At 46.8% G+C, this 24,408-nt stretch overlaps 1 protein-coding gene across 1 annotated transcript in view; it reads left to right on the top strand.

Annotated features, from left to right (window-relative positions):
- The window catches only part of LOC138497282 (dynein axonemal heavy chain 5-like), a 1,499,851-nt gene that overhangs the window by 1,161,169 nt on the left and 314,274 nt on the right, over window positions 1-24,408 (top strand). Inside the window, exons 66-67 of the mRNA XM_069620634.1 lie at window positions 8,580-8,750; window positions 11,009-11,387. Of these exons, the coding sequence (XP_069476735.1) occupies window positions 8,580-8,750; window positions 11,009-11,387 (550 nt within the window). The remainder of the gene's footprint in view (window positions 1-8,579; window positions 8,751-11,008; window positions 11,388-24,408) is intronic.

Below are 24,408 nucleotides of genomic sequence, written 5' to 3'. Positions count from 1 at the left end.
GCCCTGGTCTGTCTCTGAGGTAGCTTGATTGGTTTCAACATGAGTCTGACGTCCATCTTTCCACCATGGCTATCTATCGGGGATAGATAGTTGCTCATCTACCTTGCATTTATGCCTATGTACATTCACTTAATCTCTACTCACTTATTTCTTTGATGCACAAGATTTCTTCATATTAGATTACATGTTTCAGTTATTACTCCAGTACATCTTCATTCTTTAAGTATTTGCATAGAGTTTCAGTGCAGCTTTGTGTCTTTCTCCAATATGGGGTTTGGCATTGTAAAGACTGGAGGGGGGTTATCTGTACTGCTGCCCTCTATATGGCAGAGTAGAAGCACAGAGCACCCCAGCCAAGATTCTCTATTGTGGTAGCAACGGGCGAGCAATCCAGGCTTAGCTCTCAGGAGGTGATGGAGGCTGGTTCTTAAGAACAGTGTAGTCCCAAGCCCTTACAAAGGAATGTCCACACACTGTTAGTGATAACACAGTTCTTTATATAAACAAGGTTCAGAGTATATACACAATCAATAACACACTTTGTGCTTTGGCAATACTAAAATAGTAAATATGTACAATGTCTATGTGGTACCACCGTTAACTCTTGACTCCTTTAAAATGCACCAACTGCTGACAGTCTCAATGGCATACAAATCGAATAGTAAAGGGGATTAACAATAGACGTGGGAAGGAAGACAAGTTGGGTTAAACAAATGGCAGAATACTGGGTCCCTACCCCTAGACACAGTTCTGGGTGAGGATCCCCCCCCACCTGGGCAACCTGTAAAGAGAGTATCAACAACCCCAGTCCATATTTTGTTTAAGATAGTCTTGGTTCCTTCTAAAAAGGTCTACTACCCCATGTACCTGGTTTAGCAGAGTTCTTCAACGGATCGTCGACGGATCCCTCTTGAGTGAACTCCCTTTAAGACAGGAGCCACGGGTTGTTGAGATTCCTAGAAAAAAAGGTGAACAATGTCGTCAACGGTAGCTTTGGCCTCGGCGGTGCTCATTGACGATCGGTCGTGGATGTCCTGCGAAGACGAGGCGTGCGGTGCACCTCGATGACAAGAGTTTGTTGCTGCAAAGAGTCAATGAAGAACGTAGGCCCAGCAAGGGCGTCATGTCGCCAGCGTCAGCATTGGTGTCAACGATCGGGACTTGACCATGGCTGTTTTCGGATCTTCGTCAGCGTCTTTGTGGACTTTGGGTGGCGGGAAACCCACCAGCGGATTCTCATCTGTTAGTAGGGGATCTCGAAATTCTCGGGCGGGACAAAGCGGTCGATGGTGATGAGCAAGGGAGTCCTTGATTTCAAAGTGTCTTGGGCAATGGAGCATTGCCGCTTTGGTCGACGATGTTACAGCGGTCCTCCGAACCTCGGTCGACTGTCATAGTCGTCGATGGTCTCAACGTCCTGGCACTTCAATGTTTCCTCGGTGGTCCCTGTCTCCGGCTGGCAGCCTTTCCAGGACTGACTTCCAGGGAGCCTTGCTGAAGGTTAGCTGGTGCACGATGTTCCCTCATAGCTCGGGAAGAGGTCTCCTAGCCAGGTCCTCTCTTGGGTCAGTCCTCGAAGGCGCAGCATGTTTCAAATTGCGTCGAAGGAATGCAGCAGCAATTCTTCTTCTTCCGGCTCGACTTCGAGAATAAGCATCAAGTTTCGACTTCAGTTTCTGAACAATTCCAGTAAGTGAGAGGTCCCCAGATATACTGTTATGCCTCTCATTCACACTGCTGAGCCAGGCTCAGGCAGCCAATCATTCAGAAGGGCATTCAGAAGGCAGGCAGGTAGTCAGGCTCACAGTGCATTCAGGCCGTTCTCTTCCATCTAGACACTCACAACAAGGAATGTGGATTGTGACAAGCACCCAGCCTTTCAGCACACCACACTGCATTCATACCAGTTTCAGGCAGGGCTGCCTTATTCTTTGCATCACACAACGGAAACCAGACACCCATAGCATGAAATGTATATTGGTCACACACTCCATTAACCCAGGTCCCACCCCAAGGGTGTAACCACAACATAGTCATTGCGAAGGCTCCAGCCAGTCTGGCATGGACTTACTCACCATACCATATATGGAACTTCCACCCAACAGCTAGTTTGGGAAAACAAGGTAATAGGAAATAGAAAGCAAGAGGCCACAGGGGCCATCTTGTCTCCTATCAGGAATCAACTGATTTCAATGGCAGGGCCTGCGTATCCCAAAATGGAGGATACTCGGAGCATCTGTCAAATTCAGCATGGAGCTGCCACCATCCCATATAATGCTCTGTGGGCCACACACAGGTGCCCAAAAACATACACTAGGGGTACAGGGCTATACCCCCCACCCATGGGTGCCACAAGGGTATCCCAAAGGTTTGTTCACCACAACCAAAAAGAGGAAGAGCTGCACTGCTAGGAGTCCCACATTGACTCCTGTGCAGAAAACAACACAACACACATGAAAAAGGAATACAGGTCAAGGAAATGGAGGCCCTGTCCCTAAAATGCATTTCTAGCATCACAGGCATGGATTCACATGCTCATGAATATTCCCTGTCGTCATACTGGGAATCCTCAGTAAAAGAAAAGCTGTTTTCACTTTATCTTTAAAACTGCATTTTTACTCTAAACCAATCACTGTGCTCTGGGTCAAATCTTGAATCGTTTTTGACCAATTTTTGTCTCATCGTTCGACCAGAGGTCGACTACCGGCAGTGGAGACCGGCTGTCGGTGAAGATCATACTACATCACAGATCTTCGAGTTTCATCTTTTCACCATGATCGAAGAAAAGAGATGCCTCTTCAAACTCTGTCAAAGTGTGGATTTATTAAGGATACTAATCGGGCGTCACACACTGGACCAGGACACTTGATCTTATCCTGTGATGTGGCGCTCACTAGGAATGCTTTTTCTTTAATTTCAATTGATTCAAATTGAGCCGATACCCGACCTGTCTCACACCCCCTTTTACAAATACCCCGAGTCACAATGGACCAGGAGCCAGGCCAGTTGGTAAAAAATATTATTTATTTTGAAAATTCACAAAAATCACACATTTTAATATTGGGTGATAATTACAATGGGAAAGGAAGCAATGCATTTGGTTAACCTTCTAGTAGAACATATCCAAAGCACAATTGAATATAGCACTTTTTGAATTAGGATAAATAGCACCCAAGTTAAGGTTTCCCCCTGCAATGTTCCCTCAACCCACAATAAATCGAATTCTGAGTGGATAAAAAGGAGCAGCAGGTAGTAGTCAGGGATAAGAGGCAGCAAAGAGAATCAAAATCTGACCGTCCCTCACCAAATAAGAGGGAACATTTTAAACCCCTTGCAAAGGCCTAAAATGACACTCAGATTTTGATAAATAATTATGTGTTTTGAAATAATGCTGTGAATGTTTTATCACAGTATCAGGGATGTGATATCACTAGCAACCATAAGGTAAGGTATCACAAAAGCATACAGTTCACAAAACAGATTTGAAATTGAAAACCCAGTACAGTCAAATCACACATTGGAAAGTTGCATTTTTACACAGAAGCAGTTTTAAATGCAAAAACGGTTTAAAAAATAATCCGGCTGAAAAAAACTGAATTCGAATGCGGTTTTTGCACTGGGGATATATTTATATTGCAGAGACAATATAGAGGTGAAAGGAAGGGTATAGATGGTGAGGGGTGCTCCCTCTAAGAGAAAGTCATTGACTCTGTCAAAACTCTGATTACCATCGGTGGATAAGGCATCGAAGGAAAGGCTGCCCCCATCAGCAACGCCATCATCTGAGGCTTAACCAGCCAGAATGACTTTGTCAGCAGCGTCCACGATCAAGTCGACGAAGGCTCTGATCATCCCGCCGATGACCTTGTTGACAGCCATCACTTCTTTGGTAAAAGGGGAGCTGGCCACGATGGTGGTGTCCGCGGTCGCGACAACAGCTACTCAAGTGTTGCTGCCCCCAATGCGTGAGGAGGCGGCTGCTGCGGTGCCTGCGAAGTTACCTGGAATGGTGACAGCTCCCCTGGCCGCTATGCCCCAGAAGTCTCGGGAGAGGGGAAGGGGTAAGGCTCCTGCCGACCCTAAGAAGGGTACAGGCTCACAGGCTGTCCCGAAGAAGCTGGTGCAGATTTATACCAGCTTGGACGAGGGCCTGAGGTCCCAGCCTTCACCCGACTCTGTGCTCTCAGCTGCAGCCAGAAAACTATCGGCAAATCCATTCTCTTCGTCCATGGTGCCCATGGACCAGGAGGGGAATAAACTCAATGCAATGGGGAAAAGAATCATATATACTGCTGCCAGCACCATTGAAGCTGCTACAGCCCTGACCATTTTGTCCTGCTATGACCGGGAACTGTGGTATAAACTGGGCCCTATTCTGGACGTCTTAACTGACGATAAGAAAGTGGAAGCTCTGGCACTGTTCCAGGAAGGAGAAGTGGCCTCAGACCATGCCATTAAAGGGTCACAGGTTTCTGACAAATGGGCAACGGAGTGTCTCTTCGGCAGCAGAGATGGCTCAAAGCCACTAACTTCAGACCAGATGTTCAGTCGAAAGTGTTGGATATGCCATTTGATGGGTACGCTGCAGCTACGTCGGTTGTGTCCTTTCTTTCCTCGAGAGGAAAGTCTGGCTGGTCCTCCAAGGGATATAACACCCCTTATCGACAACCTTCCTGCTCCATGACACATAGAGGCATACAGAGGTCGCTCACAGGCATATGGTAGTGGAGGACAGTGCACCTCAGTGGGAGGCTGGCTGGTGAGCTTGGTCAGTGCGTGCAAGTCCATGTTCACCGACAGATGAGTGCTGGATACACTCGGATAGGGACACACCTTGGAATTCCAACGCAGGTGTCCTTGTATTCCCCCAGTGGTTCGACAAGAAGAGCATGTGGCGCAGCTGCTGCCGGAGGTCCACACCATGTTAAAAAAGAGGGCGATAGATCCCGTCCGCCAGCGCCTCCGGGGCTCCAGAGAGTACTTTCTGGTCCGAAAGAAGACAGGAGGGTGGAGGCTGATCCTGGCCCTGAGACACCTCAACAAGTACTTGAAGTCCCAGAAGTTCAGGATGGTCACGCTGCATCACATGCTCAGCCAGCTGGAACAAAGTGACTTCACTGGATCTGGAGGACGCCTACTTCCACATCCCCATCCATTGGTAACGCCACAAATTCTGCGGTTCGTGTTACAGGGATGACACTATCACTTCAAGGCGCTCCTCTTCGGCCTGAAGTCGGCCCCCAAGCCGTCAAGTCGCTGCTGTGCATGATGTCCTCCTGCATCAACCTTGTCCGCGTTTGCAGACTGTAGATGAGACCTCTACAGGAGTTTCTGGATGCAAGGTGGCTGCAGGTCTCAGGATCCTGGATGGACAAGATCATAAGGAGTTCCGTCGGGTGATACATTGTTGGGGGTGTGTGCCCCCACCTGTTAGAAGGGGCTCTGTTCCAAGTCCCAATGTACCAGGAGACAGTTACCACAGATGTTTCCTTGGAAGGTTGGGGAGCGCACACAGGGCAGTTGCACGTCAGAGGCCTCTGGCTGGCAGAAGAAATGGCTCTACACATCAACGTCCTAGAGCTTTAGGCCGCTTTCTGGGCCCTCAAGTTCTTCCTGCTGTCCCTAAAGGCCAAGGTGGTGAGGATCTTCACGCACAACACCACTACCATGTTCTATATCCGGAAGCAGGGTGGGATGCGCTCTCCGGCTCTCTCCAAGGAGGCCCAGGTGCTGTGGAACTGGACCGTTCTTCAGGACATGCTTCTCGTCCCTTTCCACCTGGCGGGCACCAAGAACATCATTGCAGACGCACTCAGCAGGGAACTGCGTTCTTGCCATGACGGGGAGCTTCGCCAGGACCAAGTGGAACTTCCATTCTGTGAATGGGGTCAGCCCCAGATCGACTTCTTTGCAGCAGCGTCAAACACCAGTGTTAGAGGTTTGCCAGTAGGTTCCTGCAGCCAAAAAGCATGGGGATGCTTTCTTGTTCTCATTGGAGGGACTCTTCCTTTACGCCTTTCCCCCGTTCCCACTCCTGCTTCGAGTGATGAACACACTCGGGCACTGTCACTGCCGGATGATACTTGTTGCTCTGGCATGGCTGCAACAGATATAGTATCCGGACCTGCTACACCTGTTGTCGGTGCCATCCATCAGGTTGCTGCTACTTCCCAATCTTCTTGCCAGAGAAGGAGGAGCGATTCTACACCACAACCCAGCAGCACTGAACCTAAGGGCCTGGCTCCTGCAGCCCTACAATTTGGACATTATTCTTTGCCAATGGAATTTAAGGACATCCTGGACAAATCCAGAGCATCTTACACGTTAAAGAGTTGCAGCCGTAAATGGAAGCGATACTCCGCATGGTGCCGGGCGCAGACTATCACTCCCCTGCCTGTCTCGACGCTGCAGCTCCTACCATAACTGTTTTCTTTGATAGATAAGTGAGCCAGTCCAGCCTTGACCAATGTGCAGTTGGCCACCATATTCCGTTACACCAGGACTCTGGGTAGGCCTTCTCTGTGGTCTCACAGACTTTTCAAGGAGTTCATCAGAGGCGTCTTCAGGACTTTTCCGCTGGTAAAGGCTCTGGCTCCTGGCTTGGGAACTCAATGTGGTATTGACTAAATTCATCAGGGCACCCTTTGAGTCAGTGCATCTAGCCCTGCTGAAGTTCATCTTGTAGAAGATTGCTTTCCTTGTGGCGATCACCTCATCAGCTGGGTAGGGGAGAACAGGCCCTGTCCCTCAAACAGCTGTACTTAAACTTCCACGCTACAAGTGTGGTACTGCGTACACACCCCACCTTTATGCAGAAAGTGTTGTCGGAGTTCCACCTCAACGAGACTTTGGTGTTGCCTGTCTTCTTCCTGAATCCCTCGTCGCCAGTGGAAAGGCTGTTGCATTTGCTGGATGTTGCTCATGCCTTGAAGTTTTATGTGGCACGCACAAAGGGTTTTCGTAAAAAACGTCAGTTGTTTGTCAATTTTGGACCTGTGAATCATGGAAAGGCCTTGTCGAAAGGCGTCCATCTCCAGGTGGCTCTCCAGCTGGCTCTCCAGCTGCATCATGTTCTGTCATCGACTGGCAAATAGGCTTCTTCTGGGCCGCCCGAAAGCCTACTCCACCAGAGCCATTGCAGCAACTACAGCGTTTCTCTCTGGTGTGCCACTGCTTGACATCTGCAGAGCTGCTACGTGGAGGTCCACGCACACCTTCACAAGGTTCTACTGCATCGACAGGGATTCCAGGGAGGAGTCCCCGATCAGCCAAGCGGTGCTACGCAACCTGTTCTCTTGGGGTAAGTGTTTATTCTGTTGAGCCTTGCCACCTCATGTGGTTGTGTATATGTACTGCTGTGTAATCATTATTCATGAGTATGTGAATCCATGCCAGAACCCATGCTCGAGACGGTTTAAGTTATTTACCTGTAACTCGTGTTCTACAGCATGGGTCTGGCATGGATTCACATACAAACCCTCCCTCATTCCCCTCTGTGACCCTTCTTGGTTCATCCTGCCGCTTGACGTGCTTACCAGATCTGAAGATGGCCACCACGGGTGGAGCATAGAGCGAGGACTGTCTTTGGACAGGTGCAGTATGACCCAGAGGACAGTGATTCATTTAGAGGAGAAATACTGTTTTAAAGCTAAAGTGAAACAGTTTTTTCTTTTACTGAGGATTCCCAGCCTGATGACAGGAAATATTCATGAGCATGTGAATCCATGCCAGACCCATGCTGACGAACAAGAGTTACAGGTAAGTAACTTAAACCTTCCTTCATAGCGTGACTCTGCCCTCGTCTGATTTCACTTATAGCTTGTTGATGTCTAATGGTGTATGCAAACATCCTTACAGTGCGTGGGCACATTCGATACTGTTGTCAGCGTGCATATCGTCTCTCATACACTCGATGCGGTATTGGGACAATACCTTGTGTTCCACATAGAGCTCTTCTCCTGTTGTTCCAGTATGATAGTGAGGAGGTGGGAGCTAGGGATGATGTATCCATCTGCTCCTCTTCACTCATCACAGGAAATGTTACAACTGTAACAGTGTTTCAAACAGAACACTGTTCTTTTTCAAGGAAGAGTATTTAGAATACTGCCTGTTTTGAACGTCAGCCTGATTAGGGGGTCATGAGCTGTTAACTCCTGTGATATTCCAGGGACACCCCATGTAGTAAAGACTGTATGCAGTAAATATTGCATGAATTATGAGGTCATAATCGGCCACCAAAGAACGTTATATTCCATACATTTATTTTTGTATTTTAAAATACCATATTTGAGAGTTTTTATGTTTTCGGGGCGAGTTATAACTGCATGCATATTTCTTTGGAGTTTTCTCTGATTTATGGCATTCCTTTTTTAATATTTATCACTGGTTGAATTGTTTGAGTAGGTGTGTAATTGTGCACCCCCACTCATGTTTACGTTGTGCCGCTTCTGTAGATGTTGAGCATGTTAACTGCATTTCTCTTGAATTCTGGGTACAATTGTTTGATCTTGCAGTATTTTTATTTTGAAGAATGATCCCATCTAAAATCTAATGAAGTATATTATTTGTATTCCCTGCAGGAGTTGGAGGCAGAAAGAGTCAAATTAATGGAGGAAAATACATCCAACAAAAGGAAAATGCAAGAACTTGAAGACAACCTTCTATACCGCCTCACCAGCACAGAAGGCTCACTGGTGGAAGATGAATCTCTGATTGAGGTTCTCAGGATCACTAAAGCCACAGCTGAAGAGGTAGGACATATTTTAGCAAATAACCATACTACAGAAATTGACATCAAAGGGCAGCTGTTGTGGGCTAAACTGATCACTCCATTGACATTCCAAACAGGCTAGTATGGACTTTGCATAGTCACCAGAATTTACATTATTTCCCTGACATAGCATGTTTTGTTCTTGAAATTCTACATAGAAAATATTATTATTGTTTTCTTAAAGGGTTTATATTTTTTAAACCAACTTGTTCCTCATTTGGACCTAAAATGTCTGTGAATTGAAAATTGAAAGTACTAAAACAGACATATTTTGTAAATTGTGTAGCTGATGTCGAAAAAATGCCTTTATTGCTACAAGGATACGTGACTTCTAAGTGTGGTTTTAACTTCCTCAAAAGGGTGTTCCCAAAGAAATCGGGCACATCTTACTTCTTTCTTTAATACTAAATAGGTGGCACCTGATTTACAAAAAAGGCCAATTTTCATCCAAAATTCAGGGTCTGACATTGAGAAGAATTTTAGAAAAAGCCTTTGAGTTTTTTTTCTCCCACTCCAGAATACTTTTCTACCAAATGTCCCTTCTTACTCTTCACATCCTAAACATTTATGTTGACCACCAACTGTAGTAGGACAGAAAGGTTGCTGGTTAACAGATTGTCACCCTTGAAAAGATCACCCCTTCCTCCCACCAACACTTGTTATTATGATATGATAGTTTATTTATATAGCGCCTATACACAATGTGTTTCAAAGTGCTTCAACATAAGCGAGGGAACAGGGGAAAATACAATGACATTCCTTCAGGCCATGAAAAATAAGGATGTGAAATTAACTATCGTACTCGGCCTGATGACATTTAAGATAGTGCAAGTGCTAAGATATAGATAAGAAAGGGAGGGGGAGAGTGGGAAGGAAATGGAAACAGACAGGCGACTACCGTACTAGGCCTGATGATATTTCTGGTAGAGCTGGAGGCAAACAATGGGTGAGGGAGAGGGGTGCAGAAAGGGAGGGGAGGAACAAAACAAGCGACTATCGTACTAGGCCTGATGACATTTCAGATGGTGCTGGGGGGGAGGGTGATGACGGCAAGTAAGAGGAGGGGGGAGAAGACAGACGAGGTTTCTATCATACTAGGTCATGGGACAATTCTGATAGATTAAGTGCATAGAAGAGAGTAAGGGGAGGAGATAAGAAAAGGGAGAGGACATAGAGTAAGCAGCCAAAAGGAGTGGATAAGCAAGAGGAGAGAGCAAATACAATTGCAGAAGTCCGTAGTAACACATTAGCCAGAATACAAGATGAAGATGGGAACAGCATGATTCAGGGCCACCATGAGTGCAAGATGCAAAGCATGAAATTTGCGAAAGGGTGACACACTGTGAAACAATGAAGTCCATAAAAGTCAAGTCCAGCATTGGCCACAAGACAGTGATGGTCAAACCAGAATGTATCAGGGCAGACTCCTGCAGAAGTAGGCTGGAGGAGGAGGTAGGGGGAGCAGGGTAGAAGAATCGAGCAAAACAGGTAACACCTATGTGCGAGAAGGGTGGGGGCACAAGAGAACATCACAGGGGGCCAGAAGGGGTGGGAATGGCCTGTGGGGACAGAGGGAGTAAACACATGTTGGTGCATGCTTACCTGCTGTCTGATCCAGGGTTCGGGCCCTGGGTCCTCCTGGTTCCGAACAGGTCCAAACATGACTACCCTTGCTCCCTGCAGGATGAACAATAATCAATTCCACACATAGCACCTCCCTTATTGCTATACATAGTAAATTTTAAGCCTCAAAAGAACAATCTATTCCACCCATCATCTCATTGTCTACATACTATGAAATTAGTTAGACCGAGCAAAAAGCACTTAATTATTCTGATACTATTTGGGACCAAATAGCCCCCACTTCACATCAGAAACGCATTCCAGTTGCAGCCTTTATCATTTGTAACCAATTGCCACCTCACATCAGGCAACAACAAGCTCTCTTAACTCACCTTGTAGCGTGTTTGCCCCTCCCTTCAACTTTTCTACATTGGAGCTGAACATGCCTAAAGATGATCTAGTTGGCATTGTACGCTATCTCAACTAATACATAAAATGTTGATAAACTGATTGGGCTAATGTTTACTGAACGGCCTTTAGCAATGTTTAAAGCATAGATCTACACAGAGCTGAAAGCACATTGACATATAAGGTTCAGCCTGTCATTTTAAGTGTAGAGGAGGAATACATTAATCTATACTTCTCTCTCACCGCTTCGTCTGGATTTCATTTCAGATCAATGAAAAACTAACTATTGCAGCAGAGACAGAACTGAAAATCAATACTGCCCGTGAAGAGTATCGCCCTGTAGCAACCAGAGGCAGCATTCTTTACTTCCTCATTGTGGAGATGAGTCTGGTCAATGTAATGTACCAGACATCTCTGCGCCAATTCCTGGGCATCTTCGACATATCCATGGAAAGATCTGCAAAGTCGCAGTTAACCTCCAAGCGAATTGGCAACATCATTGAGTACCTCACTTTTGAGGTCTTCAGGTACACAGCACGAGGGCTTTATGAGGATCACAAATTTCTCTTCACTCTTCTGATGGCGTTGAAGATTGACTTGCAGGCCAAGAAGATCACTCACAATGACTTCCAAACTCTAATTAAAGGTATGGTCTTCCATCATGAAACTTTTAGACAAAAGGCTTATCACCATCTTAGCAGCTCATCATTGATTGATTGTCAAAGTGTAATTTCTTCTCTTTTGCCATCATATTTTACTAACTCATACACAACCATGATTGCTTCTTACTTCCTTTACATGTTCTAAAACAGGATGGGAAAATGTACTCCTGTGATTTGCAGGCAATATCATGCGAGTGCGATGAAAACTTTGGAACATGATGCTCCATTCTTTGTAGATAACATTTGAACTGGAGAAGTTTGCAGTTTTAGTTTGAGTATGTTAAAGCGATTTTCGTTGAATATATTATTTTGACACTGAAACCTACATCCAATTTGTTGGGATTGTCAGCAAAAGGGAATGTTTCATGACATCCCTGGGGATGGTTTTCTAACTGTTCTCCCAGACAGAATTACTTGTTTATTTACTACTTTAAGGTGGGATAGTGCTAGCACACAGCAGCACACATGTATATGCTAGTAATAACTGTAAGCAAATGCTCAGAGACCTAGGGAAACTTCAGCTATTAAGGTGATTTCTCTTAACCCTGAGAACCTGCACCAATCCTTTGCCTGCAGTTTCCCTCATGATTTCCATTGCACGCCGAATGGTAACTGTGGTCGAGCAGATAATGGCAACTCTCAAGATGGAAGCATAGCAGACATGAATGCAGTGTAAAACAATATCTCATTGACTAATGGAAGGTGTAGGCAGAGCTATTATAAAATGGATCTCCTTAATCTACTATTTAAGGGAAATTAAGATATCAGTACGGGTATAATTACGATATTCAGAAAGTCTGCAGGGGTGCTTTTTAGCACATGAACTACTAGCTAGAGTTGTCCACTGTGCTAATGTGGGTGATTTGCTGATGACCCAACAATGTCCTCACAAGAGATGCAGGGTTTGATGAGGGTATTGGAATGGGCATCCTCACAGGCCCTGCATGTAGTTTGACTGTTCACTGCAAGCTCAACCAGTTTTATGTAACTGTATTCAAGTGCTCTTGCCTCTATTTTATTAGTGCCAGTACTGTAAATAAAGCAAACAAGGTTTACAGACAGTATAAGCTTGCAAATCCCACTTCAGTGGATTGCATTCTCCCACAGATTTCTTATCGGATAGATATTCACTCGCGTGTCAGCTGCTCGAAAACCTTGACAGTTGGCGTAGTACAACTCGACCATTGATCCCTCTTGACTCAACCGTGCCACTCGTTGGCTCCGGATGTGAAGTCTGCTGCCATATATACTACGTCACTACACCCCATACCTCAGTTCCTTTTTTCCACATGCTCAGCATGCTGCTTTTCGGAACGCTTCTCGTGAAAGAACATGTAAATTCAATAAAATTGTCAGATTCAATCAACTTTCGTCGATATGTCGGCTCCTGTGGCGTCCAAGTTCAAGCGTTGCCAAGACTACAACCATGAGATGTCAATCACCGACCCACATGGCATTTGCGTTTGGTGCATCGATAAAGATCATGATGTCAAGGATTGTGTCAGAGGGCCCCACGCCTGAAAAAAGAGTACATGTGTCAGAAGAAGCTGAGGAAATTGTCTCATTCTTGAAGCCATTCATTATCCTTGTCTTTCCATAAGAAGCAATGCCACTGATGCAGGCATGGTTCCTTCTCTTCCCCCTCCACTCTCTGGCCTGACTCCGTGGGTCCCACCTGTGAGGCAAAAAACCTTTGGATCATATTTGACTCCTCTCTTTCTCTCCACACATCATGGGCCTTGCCAAACAGTCACATTTTCAGTTACATCTGCTCAGGGCATTCTACCTTTCCTCACCTTCACCCAGTAGCTCAATGTCTCCAGAGCCAGACTACTGCAACAGCCTCTTCCTCAGCCTGCCTGTTACTTCCCTTTGCCCCTTTCAGCTAATCTATAATAGGACTGAAAGACTTATCCTTGATCTGAAGCCCAGGCACTGCATCTCTCCAGGCCTAAAATCTCTCTACTGGCTCCTGGTGACCCAAGGATCAAAATCAAGACCTGTTGCATCATCCCCAAGGCTAACTGGGGCCTGGGACCTCTCTACATCCAGCTTTCCCCTCCCTAAATACCTCCCGGCCAGAGTCCTTCGGTCTTCTGGCTCCAACTCTCGGCAGGTCAACAGTTCCTCCATGCAGCGAGTGGGAGGTAGATCCCTTTCCTCGGCTGGCTCCTCCTTCTGTAACGGCCTCCCTCCCCCCTCAGACTTGAGCCGGATCTTCTTAAGTTCCAAAAAACTCTCAAGACTTTCCTTTTCTCCTCTTCCTTTCCTCTCCCCCTCCCTTGGTAACTCTCCACCTGCCACTGCGGCCTGGTCCCTTCAGAGTTATACAGGGGCCAGACCACCCCTACAAGTCCCCCAGCATCCTTTGCCAGCACTTGCCCTTAGCCTCCTTTCCCCGGATTAGCCCAAATTGGTCCTCCCTGTCCACCACACTCATCCTCTCCCCCCATTTTCCCTAGCACTTGCCTCCTTGGCCCGCCCACCACTTGCCCGCCCCCACCCTTGCGGGTACCTCCACATGGACTTAAAACCTTGTCATGCACTTGCACAGTAGCATTGTCACAAGTTCAATATAACTGTTTTTCAAGCTTTACTTTTTTGATTATCATGTCTCTCCTCCCACTCCCATCTTGTCTTGTGGTGCCTGGAAATACCTGTTTATAGGAGCCATACAAATGTCCAATAAATAAATAGTGACTCTGCTTTGTCGGAAGAGCGTGGTAGGACCTGCCTGAATGCGGGCACGTCGAAGGCAGAGTTTGAGGCTTTCAAGGAGCAAATGCTCCAACTTTTTGAGACTGCTGCTGCCGATACGACTCTGGTCTCGACGCTGCAGGCTCCCGCGGCACCAGTTGCACCCAAAGGTTCTGACACAAAAGTTTCTAAGTCAGGTCCGACACCGCCATGCTCGACCATGACTACTAGGAATCTGGCCGTAGTGCTGAAAGCTCTGAGGTACGGCGCCATCAATTCTGGTGGGACCAATGCCATAGATGTCGGTGCAGACAGACGATCGTTCCTTTGTCCCTTATTCTCGCTCGCTGTTTTTTTACACTAGGCGGTCAATTTCCGATGACTAGGGGGACCAGGTACCTTTTGGCTTTAAGCCTATGGGCGAAGGGTCTGCAGAAGATGATCATTTTGCCAATCATGCTTATTTGGTTGCCATTGCTGAAGGGCACCATGACGCAAGTGGTCTGCACACATCCCCTGACCTTGAAATGCAGCATCCCGCTCCTTACAGATACCCTAATGCTCAGTACTGAAGGACTGTTGAGAGGGTGGTTGAGGCCTTGGGTCTGAGTGCCTCTGAGAAGCCCCTGTCGGCCTATGACCTCAGACATCCTTGACAAAGGCCCACAAATGGAGTGGGCATTACCCTTTAAGGCTGCCATTGCAGACCCCATTTCTACTCTGTGGCTGAGACCTTCCTCACCCCAGCTGTGAATTCGGAGCATCCCAAAAAATGGGCGATCAGACTATCTCTGATGGCCTTTGCGCCTTCCCTCAAGGAAAGCACGTCCTTGTTCTGACTGACAACACACAGTGGCCATGCACTTACTCAACAAACAGGGGCATGTTCAGTCTCTGCCCCTATTCAAGGAGGCGCTGCAACTATGGTTCTGGTTGCTGAAGAACCAGATCTCCACTTAAGATGCCCATCTGGCAGGAATAGAGAACGGGCTGGCAGTTGCTCTGTGCAGGCAGAGCACGGTCTCACATGAGTGCCACGAGGTCCAACTCCAAGTGCACACAGTTTCGCTCAAGAGAATTCCCAGTGAAAGGTGCAGTAGGCGATGCCTTCCTGGTGGAATCGGGTCTTTGAACTCCACTATGATTTCCCTTCAATACCTGTTATCCCGTTGGTTGTCCGGAGGTTGAGGAGGCTTCGACCTCCATGATCGTGATTGCCCAGATCGGGCGAGAAGAATATGGTACTCAGACCTCCTGGGCTTAACCATCTGCCCACCTCTCCAGTTACCCTGACAGCCAGACCTCCTATCCCAGTTGGAAGGTCAGCCACTTCATCCGAACCCAGAATTCCTCAACCTACATGCATGGCTCTTGAGAGGACGAGATATGATAACTGGGACCTTTCAAAAGAGGTTCTTGAGGTGCTACTGGATGCACACAGACCATCTACGAGATCTCTGTACGTGTGCGGATGGAGATGATTTGAGGTGTAGTGCAGGGAACGCAGGATAGAGCCTATCGCTTGTCCCACCACTGCAGTGATGGAGTTCCTTCTATCAATAGCCTCATCAGGCCTTCAGATGGGTACAGTCAAAGGCTACTTGGCGGCGTTGTCTGTTTTTAAGAGGTCTCTGGTTCAAGGGTCTTTCTTCATGGTCATGGCTATGACTCAATTCCTGAAGGACCTTGTAAATAGGTTTCTGCCTATCCTGTTTATGGTTCCAGGCAGGGACCTAAACTTAGTTTTGACAGGCTCAAACGGAGCTGCCATTAAGAATATGTATTAATGTCCTGTCGGGATACTTACCCTGAAAAAAGCTTTCCTGGTGGCAATCACGTCAGCGAGCTGCAGGCATTACCCTGCAAGCCGCGTTTCCTTTAGTAGAAAGCTTTACTCGGGAAGAGCCCTAAATTCCTACCTTAAGTGCTCTCAGAATTCAACATGTCCCACAGCATTGATTTGCCAATTTCTTTAAACACACACCCTCATCCATCTAAAGATGAGGAAGGGCTGCACAGACCGGACCCAAATTGGGCTCAGTGTTCATGTGGCTACGACTGGAATTTTGGTGTGAAGACCAACTGTTTTTGGGGTTTCTCTCTATCCAGGAACGGTCTAGCTGTGTCAAAACACACAATCTCTCAGTGGATAACTCTGTGCATTGCAAAATATTATCAGAGAGCAGGTAAAGATCTGCCACCAGGCATCTGGGCACATTCTATTAGAGGTATGGCAGCATCATCTACATTGCAGAGGGGTGCACCAGTATGGGAAATATGTCAAGCAGCGATGTGGTAGTCGCTCCACACGTTCACCAAGCATTACTGCCTGGATGTAGCACCTGGTTCAGATTTGGCAGAGCGTTTTTGCAGACCTTTATTGTTTAAGGGCTTTCATCCCGCCTCTGCAATCTGTACTCGTTTTGGAGTCTCTCTGATATGGAATCTGCGGGATGATGCAATCCTTTGAAGGAGAATTACTCACCGGTAATGTTCTTTCTATGCATTCTTCTCCTGCAGATTCCTCATCACCCTCCCATCCGGCACGCTGTGAAAGTGATCTGCAGTCTATAATTGGTTGCCCTCTTCTACTGAGATAAGGTTATGAATAGTTATGTCTTAGGCACATTTTGATGCCTTGCTGTTGTAATGCTGTCAGTCACTGACATTTACTACGTTCCTGCTCCTCATTAATGAATACAAATAAAAAAGAATGTTTTTTTTTTCTATTTTCAGCCCGAATCCTATGGATTCTTGCTCCACGGCTGCTGAGCTTGAGAGGTTGGGAGAAGGTGAGGACTGAGGTACGGGGGCCTAGTGATGTCGTATTTATGGCCGCCAATGTCACGCCTGGAGCCGACGAGTGTCACGGTTGAGTCGATAGGGATCAAATGTTGAGTCGTACCACACCACCTGTCGATGAGATTTCTGAGCAGTGTACGCTGGAATGTATATCTCTCTGTTGAGGAATCTGCAGAACAAGAATCCATAGAAAGAACATTTCCAGTAAGTAATTTCTCCTTCTCCAGCATTGGATCTTTCATAGATTCACAACAGAGACCAGTTTATTTTAGAAAATAAAACTAGTGTCACTTTAGTGCTCCAGTAGAGCAAGGGTATCCCTAACCTCCACCCCTGGAGGCCATCCCCAGATTTGTTACCACACGTTATGTGTTGGGAGTCCTTCCAGCTCTCTCTCGATAATTCTTTGACGTTTATGCCTACATTTCTACAAATGTTTTAGATTTCATTATGATTTCCTGAATCCCTAGCCCCATTGTTGTCTGGGGTTGATCCGGTTCTCGTGGCCTACATCCCGTTATAGCAGATTCTTGGCTTGAAGTGTAAGCCTTTCACTCGTCCAAGGTGGATGCCAAACCGAGTCTTTTCAAGGCCTATGCCACCTGTGGCCTCAAGAATGTCTACGTGGAAGATTTCCATTAAGACTGTCTCTGCTGTCTGACAGATTAAACAGTCCTGAAGTTGTGTGCCAGATACAGTCATTCTCGAACAAGACTCTCTAAGTAAAACTGCCATTGCAGGTTAGTGACTTGTCCCGGTGACATGGGGTCCTCTCACTCTGCTTCATTTCGGAGTCATGCTTTCCTCAGACTGAAGAGGAAGCACACTGGGCTGGTTTGCTCTAAGAGGTCAAGATCACACAAGGATAAATCTCAGAGTAAAATGGCTAAAAGGGTCCAGTCGACTTCTGCCAAAGTTGCCTCTGCACGACTTTGACAACAGCACCAACGGTTCCTTCAGCATCTGAGAAGCATTCCTCACCGAGGACGTCAATGAGCAAACAGTCCAGGCCTCATTCATAGTCTACGCCTCCGTCGACAAACCCAAGCCAGGTCCTCATCAAGTCAAGTCTACGTCAATGAGTCAGGGCACATCGTCGATGCATGAATGGCGGCCCTGAGCAAATCGGTGACTACCACTATGTCAACAAACTCTTTGTCAATGACGTCGATGGCACAGAAGGCGATATCGTCCACCCTGTAATCGACTGACAAGACTTTATACCACAAGGCAAAAGTCTCAGTGACAATCTCTTCTTAAGCTTCGTCCACCCTGGCTGCTCTGCCCAGGCCTCCACACCCATTGCCACTGGCCCTAGGCGTCACCACAGCTACAACAAGCTTGCTGGTGTCCCCGCCTGAGCATTTCCCTCAGTATACTGAACCTTACGAGCCCGTCGGGGTTTTCTGAGAGTGCAACAGACGATGTAGGGTTTGGGACTGTACAGACTGGTCCTCAGTCACCCATCTCCGGAGGTTGCCTCCCACTCCAACTGGCTCACCACGATGTAGAGATGTTTCATTCGACATTCTAACCACACTGAAGTCCTTCGTGTTAGAACTGCAGCAAAGGCTATCTGGCCCAGCCACACCACAGCAAGAACCAGGTGGATCACGGGATGCACCTCCTCGTCCTCCACAAGAAAAAATGTTTCTTGCACAATACATAATAATAAGGACACTGAATTGGAAGATGTTTCTCAGGGAGATGCTACGCACACCACAGGAGCGGATGAGTATGACGACCGGGTGCCAGGTTATGGGGAACCAGACGATGGTCGTCTCTGTGATTCGCCCCTGATGAAATTGGGTCCTTTTATGCCCTAATGTCAAGGGCTACAGAGATGTTTGGCTTGGTTCACGAGGAGCAGAGCAGGGAGGGTTTCCTGTACCAGAGGCACGAACAACCCAGAAAGTCAGTGGCCGCAATTCCAGTGCTGGAAGACAAATGGGAGGGCAGTCTGTTGACCATGACCAACTCTTGCTCGGCCCCTCCAAAAAAGGAGAGGTTCAATAAGAAATACTGGGTTTCAGATTCTGCACTTAAGTGCCTCCGATCACAACCCAATCCTGACTCGGTGGTCTCAGCTGCTGGATGCGAGCTCTTGTCAAACTCTTCCTCGCCATGTTCTTTCCCCCTCTATAAAGAGGGCAAAGCATCTCAACACTTTCGGTAAGCGTATCATTACTATGGCTGCAGCCACCATCAAGGCTGCCAATGCTGTGGCCATCCTCTCACTATATGACAGAGAACTTTGGTTCAAGTTGGGTCCCATTCTCGAATTCCTACCAAATGATAAGGAGGCAGAAGCTTTCACCCTGCTTCGACAGAGCAAAGGTGCTTCAGTGAAAGAACATTTCAGTCTCAGTCGACACTGGCTTCAGACAACTGGGCAACAGCGCTGCCTTACGCAGAAAAGGATGGCTTAAGGCCATCAACTTCCAGCTGGAAGTCCAATCTAAAGAAGTAGGCATGCCCTTTAATTGGGTAGATTTGTTTGAAAAGAAGGTGGACAAGACCTTGCAAACCATCAAGGTGGACATGGAAACAGCATGTTCCCCAGGCACTCTGCTTCAACGGCACCAGTGCTTTCGATCTGAAAAATCACGTTTCTCTTGAACATCAAGACTAACGTCCTTTGTACCAGTTGCTGTCATACCGCACCCAGGCATACTCCACTCCAGACACCTATAAGTCCATGTCCCAGTTCTACCAGGGAAACCAGCTCTGGCATGGCTCCTCGCAAGCTAGGAGCTAGCCAGCAACTAAACAAGCCTGACCTGTTTTAGGACCAGCCCCCCCCACTTCCATACCCCAGTGGGTGGGAGGCTCTCCCAATTTGTCGGCCAGTGGAAAACCATCACCAGAGATGGATGGGTGTTGTCCCTCATCCAGCAGGACCACATGGTACTATACTCATGGTTCGGTTTGTCCTACTGTTTTTGTCCCCAATTATGGGTCGTCATCCCGTGCTTGCCTTGGTGCTTGCTGCTGAGAAATTGCGGTGCAAAAGATTAGTGGAGAAAATATATTGCTGAATTTTATCATGATGCTGTGCCCAAACTCCAGGAGGAGTCTAATACATCAACATCCTCTGGTCTGATCGCGTATGTTCCACCCATCTCGTCCCCTTTCATCCCAGTGGCCTCTCCTCCCTGCACTATCTGTTTAGATTAACTACAATTTTTAGATCACTCAATTATTGTCCAAACAGTTCGTCCTCAATCATTCTCAGAGAAAAAGCATGTAATTACATACTGGACCCTATAAATACTAAAGACCAGGTCTCAGAAAGCTTTAGGACCCCCCCACCCCCACATTGCAGTCTGATGATCTCATCAGCGTTGAAATAAAGGACAAGCAGCAAATGAGGCCTGTAGTTAAATCCTTACAACCTGCTACCATTAAAATGTCCCTACTAAATACCCGCTCATTAAACAGGAATGCTATTAAAATACATGACTATATCCAGGAAAAGGTTTTAGGCGTATGTTACAGAAACCTGGTTAAAGGACTCTTGGGGTCCAAAAATAAGCTTGGCTTTCTCCCCAGGCTTCTACTTTTTTGGGGAAAAATCGGGTACATGGACTTAAAGGTGGTGTTGCCCTGCTGGTAAAATCTGACCTGCACGTTTTTGAATGCTCTATTGATTGTGCTGGCTGTGAAATTTTCCACTTAACATTTCTTTCAAACGAAAATTGTTGCGTTCATTTTATTTTTGATTTACCGTCCACCTGAGACCATGCCAAGCTTTAATGAGGACTTGATAAATTTGCTTGCCCCTTTCAATAAACCAAACAGCTCTACTATTCTCTTTGGGGACATAAATCGCTGGCTGGGAAATCCTGGACATAAACATGCATGCGAGTTAGAAAGATTCCTTAAATGCATGGACTTTACAATTCTTAATACCGAGCCAACCCACTCAGGAGGTAACATCCTAGACTGGGTTACCTCGGAAACATCTCCATGAAAATTACCAATACTAGAGCCTGTCCATGGTCCAACCACTCTTTTGTCAAATGCTGTATATATCTTCCCTTTAAACCCCTAAAAGCGCACCCCTTGACAAAAAGAATAAGCAGTAAGAATCTAAAAAGGGAATTGGAACTATGGGCCTCATCACGAGTTGGGAGGTAACCCTTAAATACGGCGGTAGCGCTATCACCACCGCATTTAAGGGCTGGCCCTTTTAGGAGTTAGGTGGAAAGTTTCGAGTTTTACATCCAGCTTTTTGCTGGAGAAAAAAAATCTTCTTTCCGTCCGTTTTGGGCCCTACTAGTGCAGCGCAAATTGCGCTGGCACTAATTGTGACATGAAATCCCCATTTGGTCCAAAGGACCCAATGGGTAATGGGGCTTAACCGCCCAGCCGCTACTTGTGATCCGGGCCAAGTAGCGGTAACCCTATTTGCGCTGGTGTTATCCCAGCGCAATTACCGGTGGGATATCACCAGACTCGTAATGAGGCTCTGTCTTAGGCCATGGACCTTACTCACAAATCTGACACCCCGCTGATTTTGGCGACCATTTGCGATATTCAACTAAAGTGATCTTTGGACAGAGTGGCCCCTTCAAAGTCCAAATTAATCAGGGAAGGGGTTTGTCAACAATCTTGATATACTGCAGCCCTCACTAAGTTAAAGGTTGAGAAGAGACGGCATGAATGGATTTGGGAAAAAAATCCAACTAGTGAAAATAAGGAAATATGGACGTCACTGCAGAAAGCCTATAAACAGCAAATTAACGAGGCAAAAAGGAACTTTTCCAATAATGAAATTGAGTCCACAGAGAACAATTTAAAGAAATTATTTGAAATGTATAGATTACAATCCCAGCAGTTTGTGCCAACTGACGAGGACTTTAACATGGTGCATCAAGCCTCTACAAATAGAATCACATCTGCTCGCACCTAGATTTCTGACTCCTTGAATCACTACACGAATCACTCGTCTCCGATTCCTCAAAGCGAAATCACTCCAAATTCTGCCTCTCAAAAAAACGCGTAACCTTGGTTAGGGCAATTATTAGTGTAATGCCCTCTTGGTTGGTGCAAGTAACAGCAGTGTAAGGAAACGGCAAGTGCACGAAAATGAAGCCGTGCGCATCATTTACGATATCCCTATGAGAGAGCATGTTTCATATGCTAGCAAGAAACTCCATTAGCTGACTGTTTCTGCAAGAATATGTTTCAAGGCCCTTTCTTTGGCCCACATGTGAAATTATGGCAATGCCCCAGCTTTCTTAAAGGAACAAATGAAACCTTATGTTCTCTCTAGGCGACTTCGTTTGAGAGGATTGTTGACTGTTCCCTGGACCAACAAAACCATAGGCTTTGGGCGATCTTTTCCTGTCCTTAATGCCCAAGCTTGGAACACTTTACCCTTAGTACTTTGTTTGGACACATGCTACTTAATGTTCCGGAAGCATTTAAAAACACACTTATTTGACTGACCCTTATTTGATCACTAGTCGTTTGTCTGTCGACCTCTTTCTGGAAGTTTGTTTCTGTACCGTTTTACAAGTCCTTTGTGTACATGTAGCACCCTGATCCTTCCAAACTTTTGCGCTTTATAAATAAATAAAATACAAATACATTTGCCAAAAAACCACCCATGATTACTCCTTTGCAAAGGGTAGAGAAACATGTGCCCATACTATTATAGGAAGTACAATAACTCCTGGTTTGTGGGAGCCATCAAAAGCTTCCCATCGGGTCAGTGGGAAAAGAGAGTATACTTCAGGTACTTTTTAGTCAAAAAGATGTCTGGAGACTGGAGGCCCATCCTCGACCTCTGGGTCCTCAACCAATTCCTCAAGTGCCAGAACTGTAGGATGGTGGTTCTAAAGCATGTCTTCTCTCAACTTGAAGAAGTGGATTTTCTGGCATCCCTGGATTTGGAGAATGTGTATTTTCACTTCCCTATTCATCCAAAACACTGCTGCCACCTACAGTTGCAGGTCACCACTTCCAATTTAGGGTATTGTCCTTTGAGCTTCGGTCAGCCACAAGGGTGTTCACCAAGTGCCTGGCTGCGGTGGTTGCACACCTTTGTCATCCAGGTGCACACGTCTAACCGTACCTAGACAACTGACTGGTGCGGGCAGAGTCCTTCCCCCTGGCATCCCACCATACTGCAAACACTATCCAATACCTACCGTCTCTGGGATTCTCTGTAAACTTTCAGAAATACGGTCTAAACCCATCTCCGTGAGCGCTCTATTTGAGGGCTCAACTGGACACACATTCCTGCATGGCTACTCCCTCAGAGAAGGTGCAAGCCGTTCTTGCCAAAGTCATGTTACTGTCCTAAACATTCGTTTGTAAATCCGCCTCCTGAAGTCCCAGTTAGAGATGATGTCCTTGTGCATTCATCTGCTTCAATATTGCCGGTTTCGAATGCGGCCACTCCAGGAGTCCCTGATGTACGCTTGTGGCAGGCCTCGGCTTCGTGGGAGGGCAACATCTCTTTGAAAAGGCAATTCAAGGATACTATATGCTGGTAGTCAGTCCGGGCTCATCTCGTTCAGGGCTCTACATTCGCCTCGCCTCACATCTAGTCACTGTCATGAGTCGCCTCTCTGGAGGCCTGGGGCACACACAGTGTATCTACAGGCCAGTGGTCTCTGGGCACACAAGGAGAAGACTTTTCATATACATCTTCTCAAGTTGCACGCTGTGTTTTGGGCCCTCAAGACTTTCCTTCCTCATTTCAGCGATCAGGTGGTCCGGGTTTTTCATGGGCAGGGGCAGCACCACCACAATGTCTTATCTGCAAGCAAGGGGACACAAGGGCTCTTGTGCTGTCAGCAGAAGCCAGGCGTTGCGGCACCGGACGCTGGAACACATCTTCCTGATTCCTTTCCACCTGCCGGGTGTTCAGAACACAATGGCGGATTCCCTCGACAGGGAGCTCAGTTCCTGTCACAAATGAGAACTCCAGGAATGTCAACTTCATTCGATCTGTATTCAATGGGGCACACCAGAAGTCGTATCTCTTTGCCGCCCATGCCAACAAGAGGTGTGTGGCTTTTGCAAGCAGGTTCCATCATCCGGAGAGCTGGGGAGTTGCCTTCACATTCCCCTGGGAAGGGAAGTTCCTTTACGCTTCCTCCTCCAACCCTGATTTCCTTTATGGCTCGGTGTTAAATGTCTTCAAACAAGATCAGTGTAAACTAATTTTAGTGGCCCCTACTTTGCTGAGACAGTTCTGGTACTCTGACCTCCTGGCCATGTCCTCTGCCTCGCAATGAAGACTCCTCCTCTGTGCGACCTTCTCTCCAGGAGCAAAGCTGCAGTTTTACACCAGGACTCTGCCTATCTGAGCCTGCCTACTACACTCCTAGAGATCAGCAATATACCGCTGCCACAAGACTGCAGGCACAGTCTGGCTAGAGCCTGCGCTGCTTCCATGCTGGTCTGTTACAAAAGTAAATGAAGAGGTTTTTCTGCTCATGCAAAACGCAGGGCCTTAACCCTTTCAACATGCTGCCTATAGGCACTCTA

The sequence above is a fragment of the Ambystoma mexicanum genome, chromosome 5q (assembly GCF_040938575.1).
Source record: "Ambystoma mexicanum isolate Mex_15411 chromosome 5q, UKY_AmexF1_1, whole genome shotgun sequence".
NCBI classification, from domain to species: Eukaryota; Metazoa; Chordata; class Amphibia; order Caudata; family Ambystomatidae; genus Ambystoma; species Ambystoma mexicanum.
The sequence above is the reverse complement of the archived record's forward strand: the minus strand, read 5'-3'. Positions and strand labels throughout refer to the sequence as shown.